Source organism: Mytilus edulis, chromosome 9, assembly GCF_963676685.1.
Source record: "Mytilus edulis chromosome 9, xbMytEdul2.2, whole genome shotgun sequence".
NCBI lineage: Eukaryota > Metazoa > Mollusca > Bivalvia > Mytilida > Mytilidae > Mytilus > Mytilus edulis.
Genome location: NC_092352.1, coordinates 79,960,593 through 79,985,132, shown reverse-complemented (window position 1 = coordinate 79,985,132; position 24,540 = coordinate 79,960,593). Strand labels below are relative to the sequence as shown.

General features: G+C 32.4%; 2 protein-coding genes across 2 annotated transcripts; both read right to left on the bottom strand.

Moving 5' to 3' along the window:
* Positions 1–1,637: 1,637 nt before the first annotated feature.
* Positions 1,638–4,787, bottom strand: LOC139490454 (uncharacterized). The gene is made up of 2 exons (XM_071277239.1): positions 4,678–4,787; positions 1,638–4,048 (listed from the first exon to the last, which is right to left on the bottom strand). The coding sequence occupies exons 1-2, from the start codon at positions 4,718–4,720 to the stop codon at positions 2,073–2,075; spliced, it is 2,019 nt and encodes a 672-aa protein (XP_071133340.1). The 5' UTR covers positions 4,721–4,787; the 3' UTR covers positions 1,638–2,072.
* A 3,987-nt stretch (positions 4,788–8,774) lies between these two features.
* LOC139490202 (uncharacterized) lies at positions 8,775–11,274 on the bottom strand. Its single transcript, XM_071277052.1, has 3 exons — positions 11,148–11,274; positions 9,992–10,069; positions 8,775–9,268 (listed from the first exon to the last, which is right to left on the bottom strand). The coding sequence occupies exons 1-3, from the start codon at positions 11,272–11,274 to the stop codon at positions 8,793–8,795; spliced, it is 681 nt and encodes a 226-aa protein (XP_071133153.1). The 3' UTR covers positions 8,775–8,792.
* Positions 11,275–24,540: the final 13,266 nt, after the last annotated feature.

Sequence of the window (24,540 nt, the reverse complement as noted above, 5' to 3'; positions counted from 1 at the left end):
TGGTATGATCAGTCTAGTCTACTGGGTCATTGAGTAAATTTTATTAAGTTCTATAGTTTATTCAAGTCATGTACATTTCGTTGATAAGAATTTATTTCCCCTGCCGGTTAGTGAAGATATATTTTCATCCCTTCTTAACGTCAGGAATCCTACGATGTGGCTTTCGTCGTTTCGTTTTTTTCTTTTTTAATCTTCTGTGAAAAACAAACCTAAAAGTATAAGTTATATGGTTCGCTACTGACCCCGTTCGGATCCATAGAGGGTTAGTAAAATCCATAGGGGGTGAGGCCGGAGGCCGAATCCCTTATGGACTTTTTTCACCCTCTATGGATCCGTAGGGGATCAGTAGTTAACCATATTACAAATTAATCGCACGCTGTACTTTTTCTGAAGCGTTTTGTTAAAAAATAAATAAGAAAACTCAACAACATTAATAGATAACGCGTCCTGAACCCCCTATGAAATTTACTTACCCCCTACGGTCTCATAGGGGGTCACCACGTGACGGCGTTAAACCAATCACAACGTGATATTTTACCAGTAGTGCGATAATAGTTGTTTTATGGCATATCCTAGTGTATTCCCATTAGACGAAAGACATAGCCACCCTCTGATAAAAATAAAAGATTGAGTTTTAACTATACATTGTATATTGTGCTTATCGTTGAAGGCCGTGTGGTGACCTATAATATTTTTTTATCATATGTCACTTTGCTTTTTGTATTCTCATTTGTAATCATACCAAATCATTATGAAATGTCAATACATGGTGTTATTGTCCATTCATAACTATCTTCTTTTTAATTTTCACAAAATTAATCTGAATCAAAACTTGTTGAAATCGCACTAATGTCTTAATATACTTGATTAAGGAAAGAGCGGCTACTATTGCAAATGATTTAAACGTTGCAAATGTCTACTATGTTAGCGATTCAGTCCTGTTCTTTACTTAAAGATTGTCCTTAGCTAACCTTGAAGAGTGCAATCAAAACACTTCTTAAATGATTGTTTAGTTTACTGATTACAGACAGATTAATTATTCCAACTCTTTCCTTAAGTAAACAAAGTGTATTTTCGTGTTTGTTTAAAGTTTAATCATAAAATGATGTACAAGGCAAAGTTGCTACGAGTTATTTATAAAAGGTTAAAATCGAGGGCACTGACTTTATAAAGTAATTGTTTATATGACGAAAACATTGAAAACAGAACAGGAAAACAATTTCTAGAAGTTTTGTCAATCTGTGCTCCTTCATAAACGATCAAGCTTAACAATGATATATTAAGTTGTCTAAATAACAGCCCAAGAATATTAGATCTGTATTTTGCGAAAAAAATGTTTGTTCTTCCTTAGCCGGGATTCCAACTCATGCTACTGATATATCGTGGCACAAAATCAACGGGGCGCTAGACCACTAGAATCAAATCAGATTTCCGCGTCAGTTTTTATTTAGCGTCGTAAAACAGTACATTATACATAAGACATGAAAATGGGTTGTTACAGATTAGCTGAATTATCTATCGTAGAGGATCTTACAAATTATGGTATGATGCAGTCACAGAATCAATAATAAGCGGACACCATAGAATAAAATTAATATATGTAACATCACATAAAATACTGGACTCAGAGGTGAATTCAAAACGGAAAACCCGTAATCAAATGGCAAAGTCAAAAGCTCAAACACATCAAACAAATGGATAACAATGGATAAATTATGATTGTGTTCTCTGTACACGGGGCAAATAGGCTTCTCCACTAGATGTTTTTGATATAATTTCTCTTTGTATTGTACGTTATATTCTGCTGATATTCAAATATAATCTATATAAAGTCCGAAGTCCTTTTTGAATATTCATATTATGTCAATTTCAAAACAATGTTCATGTTAGTCACATGATAGGGACTGTAAACATTACGGTTTTGTTTTATTTCTTCAATGAAATGTTAATTACATTTTCTGATCTTGTTTTTTACTTCTAAACGTTTTGTCATTCATGTTAACAAATCTTTAATTATTAGTGTCAAATTAGTTCAGAAATATAAAAACATCTTGCTGAAACCCGACATATGTCTAAGAACTTGCCCTTTTTAATTTGTTAATTACTAAATCCAACTCGATTATTAGATTGGCAAACTCAGAATTGTTAGATGATTTCAGACCCCTCGAACACGATAGTAATAAAGACATTGCAGTTGCATATTCCTTTAAAGTAGCATAAGCTAATCCAAGGCAGAAGGTAGCATCGAATTGGTGCTTACTAATCAGTCTTTGTAGATCACGTAATGCATATGGAACACCATTGAAATCACGAAGATGATGACAACACATAAAACGCAGAAAATGTGTGTATACAAAGGGTGAACTTATAGCGCGTAAATTGATTACAGTTTCAAGCTGAATTTTTTCTGGCCTGACCTGACAACTCAATTGAAATTTAGTTGTCAAATCTACAAAATGCCGACTGCAAATGTCGTGTGCGTTCCCAACCCCATACTTTATGGCCTCGATCTCCAAATTGTTGACGCGTCCAATGTGTGATTCGGCATCTGAGGATTCTTCAAAACAACATTTATGTAAAATATATTCAATTAAAATCAAACAAGTTTTATAGTTATGCACAGAGAAAAAGTAAGAAGCCAAACAGAGCCATCCTGTGATTGCATCTTTCTGCAACCCCATTACAAGATATGGTAAGTACGTTTTGTATCTTTTATACTGGTCTTTATTAGATCGCTCCTGTATACCAATAGTCTTATGTCCTATATGTTGACATACTGCGCACCAATATAATGTATAAAGGTATCTGTGGGATACTAATTTGTATCTACTGAATAAAACGACAAGTGTGTTAGGTGACACATCAAACATTAAACAATCGTTTAAAATACTAATAGCAGTACTGATCAATTCGTAATCAAACCCGGTAAAATATGTCCATGTGGAGAGGTTTGTTCCAAAGAAATCTGACAGAGTTTCGGAATTAAGAAAACAGAAAATTCCTTTCTGGTAAATATCCGTCAACAAATCCACTAGAGTTTGCTGTTGTTTTGAGCAAAATCTGTTTTCAAATAAATTGTATTCTGAAATGAAATAATGCGGAAGAAAGTTGACTTTAACGTAGTACCGAAGTCTGAATATAAGGCGATTAAAATAAGATATACAGTTCTGTTGTTTCAATGATGACATTTCTTCTTCAAGAATCCAGAATATTAATGTTTTGATAAAATATGAACAAAGCAATCCTTTACAAATTGCACTTAAATCAATTACTTCTTTTAGTAGGATTTTTAACAATGCATAAGAAAGCAATTGCACATGTGTGAAGGAATATACTAAATGTTTTTCCGCAACAGAAAATGACACTCTCCATTCTATATCTTCATTTTGTGAACCTTTACTGCCTATAGGAACAAACAGTACACCATAGTCAACAATCTGTGAAACCAATTCATAGGAAGGCCATAGACGATTTCTAAACACCCATGGTTGTGCTTGCGCTATCCAGGATTTCGATCTGAGACAAACTGCAATATCGTTGGCTTCGTCAGCAGTTGTAATACATGGACCATGAATGAAAACATCTAAATACCTCCTTATTAGAGGAATGGCCATCGTCTTTACCAACTCACTTGACAAAAATACTTGCCCATCTCTCTGTTTACAATAGAAAGGTGCTAACAGTGCAACTAGAAAGTTCGGTTTTAGTCGTACAAATCCTCTTTTTGTATACTCCGTTGATGTATGACACGAAAAAGTTCCAAGTTTGTACAAAGGATTCTCAAATACGTTTACACAGTGAAAGACACACATTATATCTGTGTCACTACCCTTTAGATCCAAGCCGTCTGCTTTGCTGCCACTATATATATACGTGAAAAATAAACTAGATGAGATCCACGAAAAATATGAATTTGCAGGTGTTATTGCAAAAAGATACTCAAATATAGCATAGCATAATCTTCTCACTTTTACTATATCCTCTGTGCCAATTTTTTTGCAAAGATAGTCGTACAACGGTTGTGATAAATCGGTAGTCATTCTTGTATCTGAAATGAAACACAAGAAATAAATACTTTGTCCTTATACATTTTATATGCATGTACCAAATAGAAAACTATTTTTAAAAATAATTACTCAAATGTAGAATGAACACATTATGTGATTCAACTGTGTTTAAAAAAGTATGAAAAAATACCGAACGCCGATGAAAATTCTGAACGGAAAGTCCTTAACGCTTGTTTCACGGTCGATTTTTAAACAATGCAGCAATAGCAATAAAAGAAATACCATGTGTACAGGGAAAAATAAAACAGTACTTTATAAATTTCATGCGTCAGAAGCGCTTTTCTGAGTCGACCTTTACGAGGAACTCTCAAAGCTGAAACACATGTTATCAACAATTAAATGTGCATCAAAAATTATGAACGTTCGTAAAGTCAGAGATTCATTTGCCTTACATTTCGTATAATGCTGTATTCTCATTTGAAATGGATTTGTCAAGCGAAATATAAGCAAATGTTGAATTTAAAAGAAAATGTTATTATCAAAATACCAATACTACCATGTGTCACGCTAAAACGAATGTTTTCTTTCGTTTCAGTTAAAGGTTCTCCTTTTGCATCCAGTATTGTTTTATTAACCAATTTCTCTTTTGATTGAAATAAAAACAACTTACCAATAACAATGACTTTGCTACTTGAGGATTCAGCTTTGTACATAAAATGTTTTCATCTGTTGCTTGAAGTTTGTGTTTCAGTTTTTTTATATCCTTTGTTCAATTGTACACGTGTGTGTGGAAAACCGTTCCATGAAATTTTTACATTTTTTTCTTTTATTTATAGGTTGTCTAGACTATTTCTTCCTTCAAGGTGTTTTTTTATTGATATTGGACTAAGATTATAATGTTAATCATATACTTCAAGTTAAACGGGAAATAATTAGATATGTTTCATTTCTGATGCGTTTTGTTAAGATTTTTTCCTTGTTTTGTAACATATGAAATTGTTTACCTTAAGATACAAATCAATTTGCCTTAAAGTATAAAGCCACAAATCTAAAACCTTAAAAAAGTATCTTTCCTTCACTACATTGTGTCTTATATTAAATTTTGATCACGTACTCTATTTGGCATTTAAATTAGAAATATTATATCATAGGAAACATGTGTACTAAGTTTCAAGTTGATTATACTTCAACTTCATCAAAGACTACCTTTACCAAAATCTTTAACCTAAAGCGAAACAGACGGACTACCGGACGAACGGACGGACAATCGAACGAACATACTAGAAAACAAAATGCCCTTCGTAGTTGTAGATTTTCACGAAACTTCATAGTAAAAGTGGCACAGTTTTAGCCGCAGAGTGTTCCTGTGGGAAATTGTTTTGTATAAAATTCACAGAATTGCAACCTGTACTATCAATATATTTTTGGAAAGATAATTAGTTATTTGTATTATGTTTAACCTTAAAAGTACAAGGTACAAATAAGGAAATGTTATTTATGCAGATTCAAATTATATATGCAATTATCAAAGTTATTATTGACTGCATTTTTTTTTATAAATAATGTTATCAATTTTTTGAAGCAATTAAATGTATGCATCGACAAATAGAGACACACGTAGCTGTCTATTTTCTAATGAAAAACAAGAGTAAATATTGTGACACATTACTATCATATTTACGAGAGAAAATCATCAAACATAGTTTTTTTCTGACAATATTTTTTTTACTTTTAAATAATTGTTCATTTATTTCATAACATTACGATATGAGGCACCAGAATCTCCCTCTACGACATTTATCAGAATTTAATCAACATGTTCATCCTGACGAACAAAACCTAAAACAATATGTTCTGCGTGCCGATGAAATAAAACTTCTAAAAAATGTCCTCCCAATTGGAAAAGTACGTCACTTATTTTTAAATGCTTGTTATAAACAAAATTATATATTTTTACCATTCCAACAATTACATCTGTTTACTACTAGAGGCTACATAGTATAACATTTGATGGAAGACTTGCCATTAGGAATATCTTCCTTACATTCTATTTTCTTTGGATTCAACTGTTGATATACAAAACATTAAAGTAAATAAACTCGTTTTTTTTGTCAAGATTATATTTTATTTTATTTCGGATGATAACAGATCAATGTTCATCCAACCACTTCAAATACTCGGTAATTTGAAAATCCTGATTCCCCAAATCCAAGAACATAAATGAGATATGTATATAACATTATCTCAATACTGTAGTTTATATGTCAACAAGTAACTCTTAAAAAAACAGTTTTTGACAAAAGTAATCTTGTCGGGTTTTTTTCTATTTTATTTCCTTATTCTGTATCAAAACATAAATATTGTAGAGATACTTTAAACCATTTTCGGAACAGTATCAGTAAGTTTTCGGATAGCGAATTAGGTTATCAAACTTAAAGCTTGATATTTTTTGGCAACGTACTAAGCTTTTTTATATAAATTTTGTTCTGATTTTAGAATGAAAGAAATACTAGAATGCAAAAACACATTTTTATTCCAATAAAACTATGAAAATGGCATTATTGTCCTGCATTTGATATATTTTTTTATTGGAAACATATATGTTACGTTTGCAGAACGTGTTCTAGTATTCACATTAAGCATTTATTACAGAAGCAACTGTGCCCCTCGTGTCGATATGTTCCTCTATTCATTTGACGTTATCATCGTACAGGATCATGTCAAAAAGAACAATAAATCATATTCTTTTAACTTTAAGTTATGCTATAAAGATGGCGTAAAATACTAAACTTTTTCAGGTTTCGTGCTAATGTTCATCTTATAATTCTTTTTGAAGTTGAAATAATCTAAAAAAAAGAAAGATACAAGGTATATAGTTAAGTTAATAGAGTTAAGTCTACTTCATTTATTTGTTTCAATCTAGAACGTGCAAGTGTGGATTAGTTCAAAAGATACATCTACTGTGAAAGAGTTGATTTCAAATGTTCCCATTGTAAACTTTCCCCTTCTCTGCAGCATCCTTTCAGTAATACCTGCATATGTAGTATATAACGGTAACCTATAGTTGTTGATTTCTTTGCGATTTGGTTTCTTGTGGAGAGTTGTCTCATTGACAAACATACCTCATCTTCTGTTGATATTGAATGCTACATACAATGATGCAATTACTTCAAATTTGCCTTTGGACGTATCTTGAAAAAAGCAATCAAACCAGTTTCTTTATTTTCAAACGAGTGTTTTATTGTTTGATTAAGGATTTTTCAAAACAATAATGTACAAGGCAAATATGATATGAGTTATTTAGAAAAGGTGAAAGTTCAGTGCATTGACTTTATAAAGTAGATGTGTGCAAGAAAATAATTGAAAACAGAAGAGGACAGTACGATATAACAAAAAAGTACCAACAGCAGCAAGACAAAAATTCAAAGAAGATGAAACAATTGATAAGTTGTAATTTACAAAAAGTGTCACATATTTCCTCATTTTCAGGACAAATGTAAACAAAGCAACTCAATTAGATGTTCCCGTACGAGGAACATGATATCCTTGTGATGTACATTAAAAGCAAGTCTACAAGTTTGTGATATGGATCCGCCTGTATTCCATTAATCTTGGTTTTTTTTTAGTAAATATTCTTAATTGTTTTAACTTCTTCAATGTGTAGCACATAGTTTATATATCAATAACTGTAGTTTGCAAGTGTTGTCACTATATGCTTATGATCAAGAATCACGAACCATACATCACCTCGGTGCGGTTCTTTTATATACCGTGTTAAAATTAAATCATACAGTTTAGAAAATGTATCAACTAAATTGATATTAACAAAACCCAATGACGCATTCTGTTTGTATTATTGAGCCAGGTGATAAACAACCTCAATGTTAATGAGAATACAACTTCAAATATAGTAATATATATATATTTTAACTAACCTTTAACAAACTGAGCTGCGGTACTATGAACCGGATGCTTTTTATATAAATGCGCGCAAAATCACCTTAAGTTATCGTTTTAGAAATTAAAAATATCGTAAGACGGTAGGAACTTGTGGAGCAGGATCTGCTTATTCTTCCAGAGCACCTGATATCACCCCAGTTCGTTGTGTATTGTGTACTATTATTTGTCTGTCTTTTTTTTCTTTTTTAGCCATGGCATTGTGAGTTTGTGTTTGATCTATGAGTTTGAATGTCACTCGGTATCTTTCGCGCTTCTTTCATCAACACCTTACGAACCACAATCAACAGATCAAATTAAACACTTAGAAGAAGCAAAGACAAAACCTGGGGAATCTTTTTTATAAAATATGCAATCACGAAAAATAATTGAATAAAATTATGATAAAAAAAACAGTTATATTATTCTTTGGTTTGAATGATAAATTAATGTCATAGGCCTAGGAATATGGCTATCCAATTATCGATTCAGTTAACAAATTTATATATAGTTTATAAAACTGTACGTAAATATAGGTCAACTTTAATGTTTAAAAAATACCTGATAACGACTAGAACAAAAACGCGTGCTGAAGCTGAGCAATATTTTTCGAAAGTCATAGAAAAATAAACGGACGGTCAAGGCAAAATCACAAAAAAGACTGAACTCCAAGGAACACTCAAAACGGAAAGTCCCTTATCAAATGACAAAATCAAAAGCTCAAACGCATCAAACGGATGGACTACAACTGTCATATTCCTGACTTGGCACAGGCAACGTACAAAATGTACTTCTCCATATGAGTGGGAGTATAATATGATACAATGCTGCTCAATTCAAGACGTATCTTTATTTTGAACAAACAACGCAATACACGGCAAAGTGGTCATCATACGGAGGACATGGGAGGGGTCCACATTTTGTACCTGTAGCATACAGTAAGTTTCCGTTTTGGTTGGATTTTCCGCCTTGTAGAAATTCTGGGTTATTGTCCACACATATATATGATGATGCCTTGTATCCATAACTGTTGGACATAAGATATCCCTGATACTCCAGTTTCCAACCAGTATAACACGACTTTCTACCAGGAATCATTATGGAGGCATATGTGTTATGACTTCTACAAACAGCACATGGTGCATCCTCATTAAACGCACTTGCCCCAAAAAATGTGTCTTCGTACTCCGTGCCATATATAAAACTGCTACCGCCTGTTGTTCTATTGCTTGTTTCAGGGTTATTTGGTAGGCAAAGTATATTTGAAGGACCACCATAACGAGAGGAATATGTTGGACCTTCGTAAAACTGCCCTGCTGTAAATCCTGAAATTTAAGAATACCCATTCGTTCATCATAGTTAATGATATAAGAAAGAACATCGATATATATTTTGCACCTGAAGCAGCAATGTGTTTACAGGTGAATTAGATGATAAGATGGCTATCGTATATATTGCATTTCAAACACGAATGCATCGACCTTAACTTGAAAAAAATCACACTACATGACTTAAAATTACATCAGTCGACATGACGGCATAGATATTGTGTATGTATAACGTTTTAAAAAGTATTACTTCGAAGTATTTAGGAAAGAAATACAAAGCACATAAACTTTTATTTAAATCAAATTATGAAAAAAGGCGTAACGAAATCACTAAGTGGAAACAGAACCTCTTCAAGCATCAAGTCAAATTCACAGTTTCCTTACTACAAATGTATCTACTGGTCACCGTCATCAAACAACACAACAAATAAAGCTCGCTATTATTTTTTTTACAATTCAAGGTTTTAATAATGGCTCTTACATCATTTGCTATTTTTGGAAACTAAATAAAACTGAACAGGAAACTGGGACTCATTCTGACTTAATACGATACAAACAACTTACTGTTCTAACCGCATTTGTTTTCTCTGATTTCGAATGATTTCAAAAAATAAGTCGTTAAATAAAAAATGACAAACCTCTCAATTGACAAAACAAAAGACTCAATTAACCCTCACTGTTGTCCTCAAATGCACATCCTAATATGGAAAACTTTCAAACCTGTATAAATGGTTTCCGTACTCGTTCCGGAACACTGCTTTCTTCCCCAACGCACGTATGTAGAGCCGGAATCCGAAACTAAACAAGAAACAACATGCTTATGTTTATATAATCAAATTTTCGTGTATGCTAACTTTACCAGTACAACTCAAGCCCGGGGAACCTTAATATGGCATAATAAACCACCACTGTTAATAAATTGAAAAAGCAAGCATATACATTTCATACAATTTCTTATATAATTTGCAAATACCAAACTTGTAGCGGAAAGGTCCGTTCAAATATTTTGCTTAAGTTAACACTTCAAAAACCATGATGCCGAAACTACTTTGAAGTCGTAACCTTCTCTGGTACCTATTTATAAAAGCACGAAACTCATGAATAGGTTCCAGGGGTTCTCAGCAAATTGAGATTAAAAACCAAATACCTAACTGTTATTTTCTATTTAACAGTTAACAGAAAGAAATAATGTTTTCAAGCTTTGGAAATATATGTGAAATTATTTATAATAAAATGATAAATAAAATTCTGTGAATATCGTGAATGATCATGGTGCGTTGGTGGCATGGCGTCTTACGAATGAAAACAGGTGATTGTTCTATTACTTGTACGCTTAAACTCGGGTAATATCTCATTAAAATGAAGTGTTGATGTAGGTGTTATTTCACATGTCTCATTTTAGATTCTATAGAATTAATCATCATCGCAAAGTATATATGGCGACTAACTCCTTAGTTTCGGCATATCAATCGTGCATTGATGGTAAAAAAAATTATCGATCTCCAAAGACAATTATAAAAGCAAAGTTTCTTGTCAATAGATGAAATAGATAAAACGAATGAAACCTGTCAAATGTATAACTGAATACAGAAAAGACAATGTGCATTATGTAGTGCAGAGGAATTTTATTGTACATGTAAAATAATTTTGAAATTAAGATTATCAAATATAGACTTTAATCAGTATTCCAAAAACATTGAAAAGAAAAGAAAGGTGTGAGGCGATAAAACATGTAATGGCCCTACACGGATGAACCCAGAGAATTCCGAATATTTTACAAAAACAAACAAAAACAAACAAGATCAGCGACACAGTAGGTTTGGTTTCAACGAGGACAATCACATAACTATTTTGTCAATATAATGATGAATCATACCTCTCTGTAAAGATCTTTGCAGGTTTTCGGTTTTTGACAATTCTAACTTTACATGAGACAGTGCCGAGCTCAATGTGGTATTCATGTCTATCATATCTCTCTTTAACATTTGGTACGTCCTTTCCATTTCAACTAATCGTGAATTAATAACATCCGGGTCACTCAATAAAAGGCGCTTCGTGTCGTCGTTTCTTGTTCTAGTTTGTTCAGTAAAAATCAGTTCCACATGAAGAAATAATATAACCAGTAAAATTCCTATCATAGTTTCCATGATCGATGCCTTAACATAGAAAGTAACCTTACTGACCTTACATGTACAAGAGATAACATACGTACAATAAACCTAGCATGTAGATTAAATAATATACATGTAGTTCTTAACATATTCCTCCTGTCTTGTAACAATAGCAGAAACACTCGTCGTTAAAAACATGCTTCATTTCCGATTAAGGGATTTTTTTTATCTTTAATTTGTAGATCTTGAATAATTTGGCTAACGATAATTTTTCTCACTCGAATTTCTGTAAATTTTCCTAAAATATTTGTTAAAATCTATCGGACTAATTTGTAGATAAATTCAATCTTAAATGAAAAAAAGGTGAATTTTTATTCTCGTTTCGATGCAGATTTAAAGGAAATGCTGGAGACAGTGTTTCGAAGAATATGCAAATAGTTAGAAAGCCAAACAAGTATTAAGTTGAAGATCATTGAGGACCAAAAATTCTAAAAAATGTACCAAATATGGCTACGGTATTCTATGCCTGGGATAAGTGAATCCTTAACATTTCGAATAATTTAAACTTGAGCAAACAGCATATTTATAAAAATGACCATATCATTGATATTCATGTCAACACCAATGTGCTGACTACTGGGTTGGTGATACCATAGGGGACAAACTGTCCTCCAGCAGTGGCATCGACCCAGTGGTGTTAATAGTTATCAAATATACCAGGCTTATAATAAGATACGCCAGACGCGCGTTTCGTCTACATAAGACTCACTCGTGACTCTCCGATCAACATAGTTAGAAAGCCAAACAAGTATAAAGTTGAAGTGCATTGAGGACCAATGTTATAAAAGTATTTTCATTTTGTGTAATTCAATACTTACCTACTGGATATTCGTACAATAATTAAATATCCAAAGAGACATCAACTATTTCTCCACCCATTTGAAGAAAAAAATGTACTCTAAGTTCAAAAAATAAAATAATGAAATGTAGCGAATCATTATAATAGCAATTCGAAATGTCTCGTAATAAGGATACATTTTTGTAACTCTCATTCTGGTATCTAATATATGAGTTTTACTATGCGTATTTACGTGTGTTTCTGTATTCTACATTGGCTAGGTGAGGTAACAGGGGGTTGAGATTTCACAAAACATATTTATTCCAGCCGCATTTTTGCGTCTGTCCCAAGGTTTTGTTAGTCATGTATGTTGTTCTTTTAAATTTTAGAGCATTTATATGTTTTCGAGTTTTGTATGACGTCTATTTTCAAAGAATTTGAACACAATTTCTTTTAGAGTCCTGCCAAGGTACGGCATTTTCTAGCTTCGTTGAAGATCAATTGGTGGCCTTCAGATGTTATCTCTTCTTTGGTCGGGTTGTTGTCTCTTTGACATATTCCACATTTTCATTCTCAATTTCATTGTATATCATGTATTTGGATTCCATTTATGAATTTGCAATAATAAATGTACGCAATAATTTCTGAATAAACGGTTTAAATTTCTCTAAAATGAAAGCCAAGGCCTTAACGTACAAGACCTCGCATACAGTTATTCATGTTCGTTAAGTTTTATTGAAATTTAAAATCTATCAAAAACATTTTCTTGAAATAAATGAGTATCATTTAGTAGTTTGAATCGATTAACAAATTTTTGCTAAAGACATTATAATAAGATTTGCAGACTTCATAAAATTAAAGAAAATGTGTCGCTGCTGTCTTTTAAGTCTTTATCATTTAGCATGTTAGTTACAAATCTTCATTTTAATTTGAGTCAATTTATGTCAAAGTGTTTTGTTTTGTTTTTTTTTGCTTTGTTGTTTTGTTTTAGTTATTGTTGTTGGTTTTTTTGGTTTTTTTCCTTGCATTTAAAATATCAACATCTACCTATCATGATGTTTTTAATGTCCTAGATATCGATATCGATCTGTAATAAATTAGTGTATTTTTATGACAGATAATTTGATAGACACATTGTTGATCTTTCAATGTTTCAGAAATGTCTTTGTGTCGACACCTTTCATTTTTACCACATGCATTTGAAAATAAATCAATGCGTTTTCATTTTCCAAAGAGATGTTAACTTTGAGGTTACGACCATACCATACAAAAACAATCGTTCACATGACAGTTGATTACAGTTTTGTTGGACAAACAGCATATTTCCTCTCTTGGGATTTTCTTTTTACATTATATTAGGTATTAAGTTTCCAGGACTCCATAATTGCCAGAATGATTTAATCGTGCATTAATGTAATGAACACTTCCCGGTAGATATAGTGATGATTTATTAATTTGGATGATAATATTGACAGCTATGTGTAGGGTCTACAACCTTTGCAACTATTCCATGTTAAGAGGGTCCAGATTGAATTTACAGAAATCAGAATAATGGGACAAAAAAGGAAAAGAGGCATTAAAAACATATAGTATATATACTAAGGGTATGTCTAAATAAACAGAAAAGAGAATAGTGATCTAAAATTAGATTCAAGATAAACTGGCTAAAAAGATTGAAGAATTCAGTATTGAGGTCAAACCAGACTCTCAAGTTTCACCCACATCTAGCGAAAACAACAAACGGAAAATCAAACTTTTTGAAATTGAAATGATCAACATGCTTTGTTATATTCTTTTTTCCCTCGAATCCATTATCCGTGTTATTGACAATATTAAATGGATGATCATACTTAAAAGTTTTGACGTCTAATAAGCATTTTGTCTCGGACAAATACATCATTTTCAATTGAAATTTGTAGCCATGATTGTATTTTCTATATTTATCCCATGACGTACACTACATTATAAATTGTCAATCTAATGCAATTCCATATACGTCTGAGTACTGAACTTTGTTTTAAACTTGACAATACAGATATATAATTTCCTTCTTCAATAAGAATTACAATTTAAAAGATTTAGTAACATACCATATGTGCACATGCAGAATATATATTAAGTAAAAAGTAATATGTTAACGGAATTGAAAAATGTCAAATGTTCAGGATACAAATAACACATTGTTAAAAGGATGATAGAGCAGATTGTTACCCTGAGAAAACATTGTAAACTGAGACGAAGCTAATGTAGACCAAACGTCTTTTAGAGAGGGTAACAAATTACTCAGCTGATATTGTTAAATAACTTAGAAACTTAGGTTCAAATTCCCTCAGGGAAAGTTGATATTTGAAGAAATTGACTATTCCTTTTTATGCCCGTTTTGGTTAAATCTTGGACATTCAAATTATGGGTTTTAGATTTTTTCAGCCTTAAAGGCGATTCGGTTTCAGATAATTTATAAAGCGATATTTTAGTTTATCATTAGCTCTGGTTGATATCATTTATTTATTTTAATAAATCAATTTATTTGTTGCAATGTCAGGTTTAGTATGTTGAATGGTAATGCATGCGAAGAAGGTTATGCTACCACATATCCCTAATTCATATTTTGTTCTTCCATAACATATTCGGATATCGGATTCATATATCTGAATGCAGATTTCCTGAAATTGCTAAAATTAATCTCGCATTTTCATTCATTATTCAAAAAATGGAATTATGAATGCGCGCAATAAGTTACTTATATCTTATTGACAAATTGATTGAATTGAATTATAAAACTGTATTTATTATATATGTAGTTGCTGTTCATGTCATGTTGCATATACATGTACTGAATTCTTAACGTCTGCATAAAGGTTATATCGCGAGGAACGCCTCTTACTGCAACGCTGTGAATCACGGAAAAACAATCAAAAAAAATATCTACTAAGTGATGCTTTTATGATCTTTTATAACAAATCCAATACACCCGCTCTGAACTTGAAGCTATAATTTCGGATATTGCAAGTCACAGACTTTTCAAGCCAGTTCGCATTGGAAAAGATGAAAAAGATAAAAAAGATTTTTTCTTAATCTTTCCTTTGCCAACAAAGGTCTCGATGGCGTCAACCTAGGCAATATCCTTCATCATAAATTAGTACAATCGAAAATACCTCCTTATTTCAAAGACCAGTCTGTACCAATAATTTCTTATACCTATACCAAACCTATTGCAACTAAAATTTTCAATTACAAACGCGTTTTGCAGGATCTCGATATTGACGACTTCAAGTCTAAACCTCCTGATTGCACTTGTGCTAGTTCCAAATTTACATATAATCCTGCTGGCCACGTTATTACCGGTGACCTTAACATTGTTAATAACACTTCTCTACGAAATATGTTATCGAAAGGTCCCAAATATCGTGAGCCTAAATCCATCAATTGGAAATACAACTTTAAAATTTTGATGGATTCAGTCGAGGATTATGCCAGGCAATGGGCTAAGCGCGAGAAGGAAGACGTAGACACTCTTTCCGAATGGATTAAGGCAGTGAGGTCGTTGATACAAATCAGAATTAAGAAACTGAATGGGTCCATCAATGCCAATGCTACGTCAATCTTTAAAGACCCAAATGTTGCAAAACACCTATCCGACCTCCAGATAAAGCCCCAAATAACATCGTTTTTGTGTGTAAAAGTCACTACATCAACTGCTTGATAAACGAATTAGGTATTGACAATTCACTTGGAAACTCAACATATACCCTCACGACACTTACCAAAGAGGAAATCCTGGATAATCATAGGTCTGTTCTATGTTCCTTTGGAATTTCAACCAAAGATGAAGAACTGGATCTTCCATCACTGTATTGGATACCTAAACTACATAAGTGTCCTTACAAACAACGGTATATTGCTGGGTCTTCCAAGTGCTCCACGAAACCTCTTTCTAAATTATTAACATCTATTTTATCAGCAATCAAAGACGGGCTTCAAAGTTATTGTGAAACTGCCTATTCTAGAGGTGGCGTGAATCAGATGTGGATACTTAAAAATTCAAAAGATCTTTTAGAGTACATACAATCTAACTCTCTTTCATCTTGTAACAGTATTAAAACATTTGACTTTTCTACTCTGTACACAAGTATTTCACATTCCAAACTAAAAGACAAATTGAAAGAGTTGGTATTACTTTGCTTCATAAAAAAGAATGGCCAACGTAGATACAAGTATCTTGTCTTAGGGAGGGATAAATTCTACTTTGTAAAGAATCACTCTGATTCAAACAAAAAATTCTCTGAAACTGATATTATCAAGATGCTTGATTTCTTGATTGACAACATATTTGTTACGTTCGGAGGACGTGTTTTTCAACAGACTGTCGGCATTCCAATGGGAACAAACTGTGCCCCTCTACTCGCCGACTTGTTTCTTTATTATTATGAGGCTGACTTCATGCAGGAACTTCTTAGGAAGAAAGCCAAGAAGTTAGCAATATCCTTTAACTCTACTTTCCGCTATATAGATGATGTTCTTTCACTAAACAATTCAAAATTTGGTGACTATGTGGAACGCATCTATCCAATCGAACTAGAGATAAAGGATACTACAGATACAATTAAGTCGGCTTCATATCTTGACTTACATCTAGAAATTGACAATGAGGGTCGGTTGAAAACAAAACTTTACGACAAAAGAGATGATTTCAACTTTCCAATTGTGAACTTTCCATTTCTAAGTAGCAACATTCCAGCAGCACCTGCATACGGGGTATATATCTCCCAATTGATACGATATTCCCGTGCTTGCATTTCCTATCAGGATTTTCTTGATAGAGGTTTGCTGCTCACAAGGAAGCTATTAAACCAAGAGTTCCAAATAGTGAAGTTGAAATCATCCCTTCGTAAATTTTACGGACGCCATCACGAGTTGGTTGACCGTTATGGAATAACCGTTTCACAAATGATATCGGATATGTTCCTTACGTCGTAACTACAATCCCCTTCCCTTTCATGAATATGACCTACCGAATTAGACTATTTACCGGATTTGTAATCACATAAGCAACACGACGGGTGGTGCCACATGTGGAGCAGGATCTGCTTACCCTTCCGGAGCACCTGAGATCACCCCTAGTTTTTGGTGGGGTTCGTGTTGTTTATTCTTTAGTTTTCTATGTTGTGTCGTGTGTACTATTGTTTTTCTGTTTGTCTTTTTCATTTTTAGCCATGGAGTTGTCAGTTTGTTTTAGATTTATGAGTTTGACTGTCCCTTTGGTATCTTTCGTCCCTCTTTCATAACAATGCTACATATATTAAAAATAGATAGTCCAAGAACAAAAGACATGCTGGGTTGAACTCGTAATAAAGTTTTACAAGAAATGTTAGGATAAATTATTATTAAGATAACCAGATTCGAATATCTGCTTATTCGACATCGGTGCACAGAGGTTACATCGCGACGATCCTGCAGTTGACGTTTTACATTACGATGTATTGCTATGAGATACATGAAGATATCTTAATCAAATAAAAACTAAATGCGTCAAGGGTGTTCCGAACAAGACTTCTGTTCATTTTTTATTTGACTTTTACATCTGGACATTCTCTTCTTATTAAGAATACTACTATTCACTTTATTGGACACATTTAAGGATCGACATAATCATTTAGATATTGAATCTTTTCTTACATTGAGTAATTAAATACATTTTATTTTATTATGAAAATGATGGGAAATCCCCTATTCAAAGTGTGCATTAGGGGTGTGTTTCTCCTTCGAGCATGTTGAACATTTCCAAACCAATCCCTACATACACTTTTCTTCTCTTTGTGTGCCTATTCCAAATCAAAAGCCTGTACAGTAAGGCCGTTTATTTTTGTTTTTTTTTCTAATTGAATTGTTTCATATTTTTCATATCGGGACCTTTTTATGGTGGACTATAAGGTATATTTTTTATTCATTGTAGAAGGCCGTACGGTTGCCTATAATTGTTTACATCCATTTCTTATGAATTTTAGTGGATTATTGTTTCTTTTGAAAATACCACATCTCCTTACTTTTATATACGTATATATTGACACATGTGGATGGCGGAGGTGTTTTTATTAATTGTTATTCAAAGGCAAACACCACTTCCTCTGTGTTATTCTGTGAGGTACCTTTGATATCGTAATGTAGTACAACGTTATGATTTCGAATTACAATTAAAAGATTACAAAAAGATGTACGTAACTCGACAGTTTTGATTGTTGACTTGTAATTAAGATGTGTCTTAAGAATTTTACAAAGTCTCGTGAACGACGACGATTTTCTTAGTTCATGCGAAAACTCTTGTTTTCATACCTCGAAAAGATTAATGTCTTCCTAAATTAAAGTCTTAAAGGGCTGACCCAAATAATCTATTTTGCGCCATAAATTGTTTTAGTGTCTTTATTGACATTAACTTTATTTCAGTAAAGAAATTGTTCTGTCATTACAATAAATGGATACATGTTGTATGCCCACTTCGACGATTTTAAACACAATTTTGTAGTAAAATAATATTTCATGTCACAAAACAATTTGTAAATTCTTGTATAATTAATTGAATTTAAACCTTCGATTCAGGTCTTAAGCTAAAAACAATGGATCTCAAAAATAGCATTCCTTTGCCTTTAAAAATGTGTTTACCCGATCTTTCTACAGAATGTATTCCTTTTAGAGATGACCCGAGAAGCATGGCTATGTTCAATGTATGTGTGTGCATAATGGCGAGACACGAGTATCTATACTAAAATGATATTCTAATTAAACCTTCCAATGACCTTTCATCGCTAATGTAATCGTTTTTGAAATCTTCAGTGATCAAAATTTTCAAAGCTTTTTGCACTTATCAAGCATATCCTTCTTTCAGTAACTGTCCAATTTTCTATTATATTGCGGAAAACCCACTTTGTTCTTGGCCTAAATTTTCATGAAGTACTTCCCACTTGACGTTTAACAAACAAAAAACAATCATTCAATGTAACTGTTGCTTTAGAATATTTTTTAACATGATTACCAAGCCCGCCATCTTCGCAATATCCATTGCATTTAAAAAAAGCAATTTAAAGAAAAAGTATTTCTTTAAGATGAAATTCACGGAGATAATAAGGTAAACAAACAAATTTGGTACATCATGCACAGAAACACAAAAGCGCTTTTCACAAGAAACACGATGATAATTTATTTCTACAATTTGAAAAATATACATACAAATTATAGATTATTTTAATAGCGCCATTTAACCAGATGTTGTTGTTTTTTTCTTTCTTCCACAAATCATTTCACTCCTTGTTGAACTTTGGCATATGAACAATATCTTGGTGATCAACTAAATAAAATAGTAATTGAAAGGCGAACTAGGATCACAAAACGATATGTTAGTACAACTAATAGTTCAAATATAAAAAAGAAGATGTAGTATGATTGCCAATGAGACAACTGTCTATGAAAGACCAAAATGACACGGACATTAACAACTATAGGTCAACGTACCGCCTTCAACAACGAGCAAGGCCCATACCGCATAATCAGCTATAAAAGGCCCCGATATGACAATGTAAAACAATTCAATTCAAAGTTTACTTCACAATAAAAAAAAAACAATAATGTTAAAATGTATATTTCAGTCAGGATCTTTCTTACACTTGTAGGCTAAAATTCAATAGAATGTACAATGGAATGGTCATGATCATTGACAATGTATAATTAATAGTCCTGTTCTGACGTAGGTATAATCTGTCTCAATCGGCTTGTGTGTAACTTATCTAGTTCGTGATATACAACTATTAATTAAAGTTGACGTATTGCATTTGAGATCTTTTGTTATTTGCAGTATAACTTTGTTCTTTATTTTATTTCCTTTTGATGTTTTGAGTTAACGTTGATCATAACATACTATTTTTTAAAAGCATGCTATTGCATATATATAGAATGAAATTCAAAACAGTGTGGCTGTGGCCATTGATTGACACATTAAATTTATCCATTGACTGGGACAATTTACGTGAACGTTTGTCTGTAACGACCACTGTTCACGACGTACCTACGATAGACATTTAAACTGTGGGGTCACCAAAGGTTTCTTAACGCCTTTAATTATAAAATAATTCGAAAAATTAATCAGGAATAACCTTTATGTTTTGATTTATATAATTGATATAAATCAAAACATCGAGTTACTTCTGATTAATTTTTCGAATTACTTTATTAAGGTGTTGAGAACCTTTGGTGACCCCATAGTTTAAATGTCTTTAAAAAGTACATAGTGAGCAGTGGTCGTTACATATAAACGTTCACCTAAATTGTTTCAGTCAATGGATGAATTTAATGTGTCAATCAATGGCCACAGCCACACTGTTTTGAATTTCATTCTATGTTTATTTGTGTGGGTTCTCATTTAAAAATGACAAATGGAGCATTTTGCTCATGATTTTGTTATAAAAATCCTGAATTAGTTTGAAAATATATTTATAATAATTCAATTTTGGATGTAACGCGTCTTCTGATTGGCTGAAGTCGTTTTCTTTATCATATTATAGACAAAATTTTGTAATCAACGTTTCTTTCATGTTTCACACCGGTTTGAAATGGAATTTAGAATTAAATTATGTGGTGCACTGTTAAATAACCCAATACGCGTGTTATCCAGTGTGCACCACATTTTTTATGTTAATTATTCATTCACAGACAAAATATCACAGTCATTCCTTAAATAAATATGTAAATATACTCTTTTTTTCTATTTTTATATCAAAACATTAGAAATATCTGCTGTGCTGATTTATAATTTACAATACCTTTTTGCGCTGATGCAGAGTAAAGCAAACACCAATTACATCTATCAAATAACTAACAATGCGCATGCTTTAAGTGTAATACAATATAACATAGTTGGTTTTGTCATAAATATTTACCTTTTATATGGTCCAAACCTAAATCCCGAGCTTGGAAGAATTGATATTATTTCATCAAAATGTGTTGCTCGCATTTATTCTAATCGTTATTGTTAATTATCAGATGAGGATCTTGTAAAAATGAGCCAATTTATGGTAACAGGACGAAAATGTTTTATAAATAATAACAGCAATTTTTGAGGACACATTTAATTGAGAACAGACGTACTTTTTTGACAGACAAGAAATTAAAACAAAGTGTCAAATATTGCTGAGGCTAGTTATTACTGATACTAAAAACTCAACTGTTTCGAATTTCTAAATAAAAAATAAATCAATGAATATTACAAATATTAAGGCATCCAAATCATTATACAAACTACTCAAAATTAGACAAACAATGTCTTCTACAGTTTAATTGGTCTACGGGATTCAAAACAGAAGTTTAATAATTGAAATGTTTTAATTGTAACTCTTTTTAAATCCATTCAGAAGAAACCTAGTTAAGGTATATAAATCTTATGTGAATAAACATTCCCGTGAATAAATAAACTCTTCAACGAAACCAGGATTAGTTTTTGTAGTAAGCCAGACGCGCGTTACGTCTATAAAAAGACCAAATAAAGTACGAAGTTGGTGAACATTGAGGACCAAAATTCGTAACGGCTTTCCCAAATACAGTCAAGATAAGCTATTCCTGAGGTAAAAAGCCTTAGCATTCCAAAAAGTCAAATGTTTTGTAACCAGTAAATTTATTAATATGAACATATCAATGATAATTCATATCAGCACAGAAGTGCGGGTTACTGGGCTTGTGATACCCTCAGGGAAATAAAACTCCACCAGCAGTAGCATCGACCCAGTGGTTGTAAATGAACTCATCATAGATACCAGGATTATTTTTTGTATTTACGCCGTACGCACGTTTCGTCTACAAAAGACTCATCAGTGACGCTCGAATCCAAAAAAGCTAAAAAGGCCAAATAAAGTACGAAGTTGAAGAGCATTGAGGATAAAAAAATCCTAAAAAGTTTTGTCAATACAGAGTTATGCTTTTATTACAAATCCAACACAACACGTGCTCTGCATGACAATGTTATAACAATGAACGTAGATATTTCAAGAATAAAAGAAAAGCTTGGTTAAACTCGTTATCACCTATAACAATAAATGTAATGATAAATCATTATTAATGTTTACAAGACTTGAATGTCTGTTTACGCTTTATCGGTCACAGAGCTCGGCTAAATCGTGACGATTCTGCGGTTGACATTTTACATTAAAATTGATTGCAATGAGATACATGAAGAAATCTTAATCAAATAAAAAGTAAATGCTTCAAGGGTGTTCCTAACAAGACTTCTGTTTGTTTGTGATTTGACTTTCACATCTGTATATTCTCTTCTTATTAAGAATACTAGTATTCAATTTATTGGATATATTTAAGGATCGACATTATCATTTAGATATTGAGTCTTTTCTTACATTGAGTAATTAAATAAATCTTATTTTGATATGAAAACGAAGGGAAAACGACCTTTTAAAAGTATGCATTAAGGAAGTGTGGATTTTTTTAATCTTGTTTAAAATTCCCTACCCCACTCCTACACAATTATTTATTGCCTTCTTGTAGCTGTTCGAAGTCAAGAGCCTGTACCTAAGTTGTTGTCGTTGATTCATGTCTGTCAAGTTAGTTTTTCGCAAATTGTTATGTAATAAATTAGGCCGTAATTTTTTTTTAATTGAATTGTTTCATATTTTTCATATTTAGTCCGGTCGATTTGTGAAACAATTGCTCAGAAGGTGGTAAAAGCATCAAACTTCGCAGAGTGTTATTTTAGGTCATAATAAACATTTATAGCTATGGACCCATTTCTAAAATCAAAATGGCGGCTCTGGGCGGCCATTTTAAAATGGCGACCTGAAAATTAATAATGAAATATGAATAAAATTTTTAAAAAAAAATGACTTTACGTATTGTTATATAACTTGGTATATTTATCACTTATGATAAGGACTATAATCTGAGGACATCAGGTATCGAATTACTGGGGGCTATTTTGAATGGTGGCCATTTTGAAATCAAAAACTTCAAATAATATAATTTTTTTTTGCTGTATTTTATTTTATCATTTGCATTTAAACTAATGAACTGATATATATTAAAATTTAGTTTATCAAATCATTCTTATAGGACTGTTGCTATTTGTATTTGGTGTTTACCATGTGGTCAAATAAGCACTATTGCACAATTAACGAAATGAAGGTATCTAATACATAATTTCTTGTAATTACAGATTTGCCTAAATAACATTTGACAACAGAATATAACATATAGATATATGACAACAGCTACTACTACGCTTCAACTTCTTTCATAGCATTTACTCATTCACTAACCTTGCATCATAATCATCTCAGTAATGATTGCAAACATATGTAGTCAAAACCATAATAACCACTTGAAGGGAACGACCATTTGTTTTATGGGACTAGACGCAAATTTAAATAATTTAGACAGGACCAACCCTCTTTCTTAATTATTTAAAGTTTTAAAAATTTTAGACTGAAAGTACAATGAAAAAAAGACATAATAGGACAAGATGATTGATCATATAGCTCCCCAAAAATAGAAATGGTTGCTCCCTTCGATCTGCTTATACTCACCGTTCATGCATATGCTACAGACATGCAGAACACATTTTAAATATTTATATTATCATACATGTATGCAACATTTGTCAGCCTACAAGACACATAAGGAAATCTTCGAAGGATTAAACTATGCATGTATCTAATATTTCTGATTTGCAGATGGCTTAATCATGTACGTCAGGAGATAAAAGATGATGACACATATAACAAGAATGTGGCATGGTCTGCATTTCATGCAAATCTTTCTCAGACTCATGCAGTTGAAGTTCCACTTTTAGACATTAGTTCAGTTTTACCATTGTTTCAAGAGGAAGCAAAATCCACTGCAATGATTCGCCACTTAATGACAATTATTAAAGAGTGTGTGTCTTTTATGAATCCAGGACAAATATCAGTCATGGCATGTGATCCACCTCTTTGTGCGCTTGCTAAAAACATTCAGTGGAATTGGTCTGCAAGATACGGAGGAAATCATATTGTAATAATGTTTGGTGGTTTACATATTGAGATTGCTGCTTTGAGAACAATTGGAGATTTGCTACAAAATAGTGGATGGGTGAATGCTTTGAGCCAGTCAAACGTTGCATCTGCTGGAACAGCAGAATCATTCCTCAAAGCATTACATGTGACCCGAACTCAACATGCCCATCAAGTGACTGCTTGTTCCTTAATATGCTAATGCATAAAGCCTACAGACAATATTTAGACACAGTTGATCAAGCGGAAAACACTATCAGATTCGAAGAGTGGAGAGAAAGGAGA